At 34.9% G+C, this 3,207-nt stretch overlaps 1 protein-coding gene across 1 annotated transcript; it reads left to right on the top strand.

The window, feature by feature from the left end:
• Positions 1-263: 263 nt before the first annotated feature.
• LOC131604353 (uncharacterized) lies at positions 264-2,011 on the top strand. Its single transcript, XM_058876797.1, has 3 exons — positions 264-782; positions 953-1,115; positions 1,374-2,011. Exons 1-3 carry the CDS (start codon positions 264-266, stop codon positions 2,009-2,011), a joined length of 1,320 nt encoding a protein of 439 aa, XP_058732780.1.
• Positions 2,012-3,207: the final 1,196 nt, after the last annotated feature.

Raw genomic sequence — 3,207 nt, 5'->3', positions numbered from 1 at the left:
CTTGCTTCTAGAATGAAGGTGGTGATGAACAAGCTTGTCTCGCAATGTCAATCCGCTTTTATCCCTAATAGAAATATGCTAGATGGGGTGCTAGTGGTCAATGAGTTGTTGGATTTTGCTAAGAGGAATAAGAGAAGTTTTATGATGGTGAAGGTTGATTTTGAGAAGGCTTATGATTGTGTCTCGTGGGAGTTTCTTAGATATCTTTTACATAGGATGGGTTCGGTGTGAAGTGGATTAAAGCTTTAGTTTTTATTAGTTCTATGTCAGTTCTTGTTAATGGTAGTCCAACTCGAGAATTTTCGGTTACTACAGGGTTAAGGAAAGGAGATCCTCTATCTCCTTTCCTCTTTTTGTTGGTGGCAGAGGGCTTTGAGGCAATGGTAAAGGTGGCCTCTTCTTTAGGTGATTTTAAAGGTTTTAGCTTGGATGATCATAATCATTTTGAGTTACTTCAATTCGCCGATGATACGATTTTGATTGGCGAGAACTCATGGAACAATCTTTGTACTTTCAAGGCCATTCTTAGGGGTTTTGAACTTGTGTCCGATTTGCGTGTCAATTTGAACAAGAGCCGAATTAGAAGTTGGCATGATAGACAACTTTCAATCGGCGGGAGAGTTGTGCTTTTGAACTCTATTTTGTCTAGCATTCTAATTTTCTACTTCTCTTTCTATAAGGTTCCAGAATCCCCTATTTTAGAGATTATTTCGATTCAACGGTCCTTTCTTTGGGGTGGTCAAGAAGACAAGAAGAATATTAGTTGGATTAGTTGGGATAAAGTGTGTTTACCAAAAAAAAGGAAGGGGGCTTGGTGTGAAGCATTGTGGGAAGTTCAATTTAGCGCTACTTAGTAAGTTGGCATAATAGACAACTTTCGATCGGCGGGAGAGTTGTGCTTTTGAACTCTATTTTGTCTAGAATTCTAATTTTCTACTTCTCTTTCTATAAGGTTCCAGAATCCACTACTTTAGAGATTATTTCGATTCAACGGTCCTTTCTTTGGGGTGGTCAAGAAGACAAGAAGAAGATTAGTTGGGATAAAGCGTGTTTACCAAAAAAAGGAAGGGGGCTTGGTGTGAAGCATTGTGGGAAGTTCAATTTAGCGCTACTTAGTAAGTAGAAGTGGCGCATTTTGAATAAGGAGAACTTTTTATGGACTAACATTCTTTCTTGCAGGTATGGTGACATTCAAAGAGCAATGATAAAGGATCCCTCTTTTCATTCGGGAAATAAAGTTTCGCTTTGGTGGCGAGATCTTTGTTCGATTGGTTGTGTGAATTCAGAATCTTCGTCAACCTAGTTTAATTCCTCTATTTCTTGCAAGCTTGGAACGAGTTCTTTTTTGGAATTTCGGTTTGATGTTTGGTTAGGAACAATGCCTCTTGGAATTCTTTTCCCGGATTTACTCTCTATGTCCGATGCTCCCCATTTGAAGGTGGCGGATATGAGTAGTTGGAATGGTGAAAATTGGATTTGGGCTCTGGGAATTTTTTGCGATTCGGAAGACCGGGCATCCGCAAAGCAATTGAATAATTTAGTGATTCTCCTTGCTCCGGTTCATCCGTGTCGCTTGCTCGAAGACTCTTTTGTGTGGTGGATAAATCCTTCCGGTTTCACGGTGAGTAATGCTTATGATACCATTATGTTGTTTGAGTTACCGATCCCTCCGTTGGAAAATTCTTTTTCTTCTCTTTTCTCTCAGTTATGGAAGACAAAGGTTCCTAATAGAATTCATCTTTTTGGTTGGAGGTTGATTTGGAGTATAATTCTTACGAAATCGGAGTTGGCAATGCGTGGAATCTTAATAGTGCCTCACTTGTTGGTGTGTCCTTTGTGTAGACGGGTTGACGAGGACTTGGACCATCTTTTCCTTCATTTCTATATTGTTAGAATTTGGTGGAAAAAATTGTCTATTTGGCTTGGTTTAGATGATGCGTCTTTGGCCGAAACAATTTTGAAGCGGCTCTCTTTATTGGAATCATCTTGTAAATCTTCTTTCCGTTTGTAAGTAGGTTGGTTCTTTGGATTGATTTTTTGTTGGGTTGTTTGAAAGTGTAGGAATGAAATCATTTTTAAAGATACTATTTTATCAAATTTTGATGGGATGGGGTTAATCAAATTTATCTCTTGGGAATGGTTTATGATTTTTTTAAGGTGAATGTTAGTTGTCCTAGGCCGGGTTGGTGCGTCGATCCGAGATCTTTTCTTAGGTGAGGTGGTGGTTTTGGTTGGCCGGTTGCATCCGGGTGGGGTCTTTATGCCCTCTTTTATGTTTTTTTACTTTTGGTTTAAGCACCCCTAGTGCTTCTTAATAAATACCTTTGATTATATAAAAAAAAATAGAGCCTAAGTTGTTCGAATGTACAATTTTAGTGTAAATCTTACTTTATTTTTTGTCTTAATTTATATGTTCATCAATCAACTAAATAGTTAATTGTATTGTTTTTCTAAATAAAACTTGTATTATATTGATTCAAATAATTTATCTATATTGAGTAAATGAATAGAATTAATTTTATCTTTCAAGAATATATTATTATTGATGAAATAGATGAAAAGATTGTAAGAAAAATATATAAAATATTTTTAAAAGTTTATAAATTAGTTTATATTGAAGTTATTAGTAATTAGTTGTTAAATTAATAGATTTTTCTATCGGGTGTTGAACTCATATGACATCTAATAGAGAAATACATTTTTTTAAAAATGAAGATGAGTTTTTAGAAGTGACACATAGAAATATATTTGATGTTGCATATATTTTTAATGATGTGGCAAAACTAAAACTATGTGACATAAAATGTTGTGGTCTATTTAAATATATATAATAGAATAGCTTACATGTAATCAAAGTTTCCTTGGAGTTATTTTGGAAAACAAAGTCTTAAGTGTTTATGAGTGTTTTTTTATTTTTTATTTCATTTCAATCGTGCATCGTATAACGTACATCTGAAATGCGATTAGATAATCAAATATGATATATTCATATTTTCTTATATATGATTAAGTGATAATGTAAATGTGTCATTAAGTGTCAATATATGATAGTTTTAATACATAAGATGTATGTGTTTTATTATGTCTACAAATGCCAGAGTGTGTGATAGATGTTCAAGGTGATATTGTGAGAATTGGATCGAATTCTAGTGTGCCGAAGGGTAGTTTCTGGTTCGACAGAGATTGTGTCGAAGACCTACATAATGT

This window comes from Vicia villosa, linkage group LG5 (genome assembly GCF_029867415.1).
Source record: "Vicia villosa cultivar HV-30 ecotype Madison, WI linkage group LG5, Vvil1.0, whole genome shotgun sequence".
Lineage (NCBI taxonomy): Eukaryota > Viridiplantae > Streptophyta > Magnoliopsida > Fabales > Fabaceae > Vicia > Vicia villosa.
The sequence above is the reverse complement of the archived record's forward strand: the minus strand, read 5'-3'. Positions and strand labels throughout refer to the sequence as shown.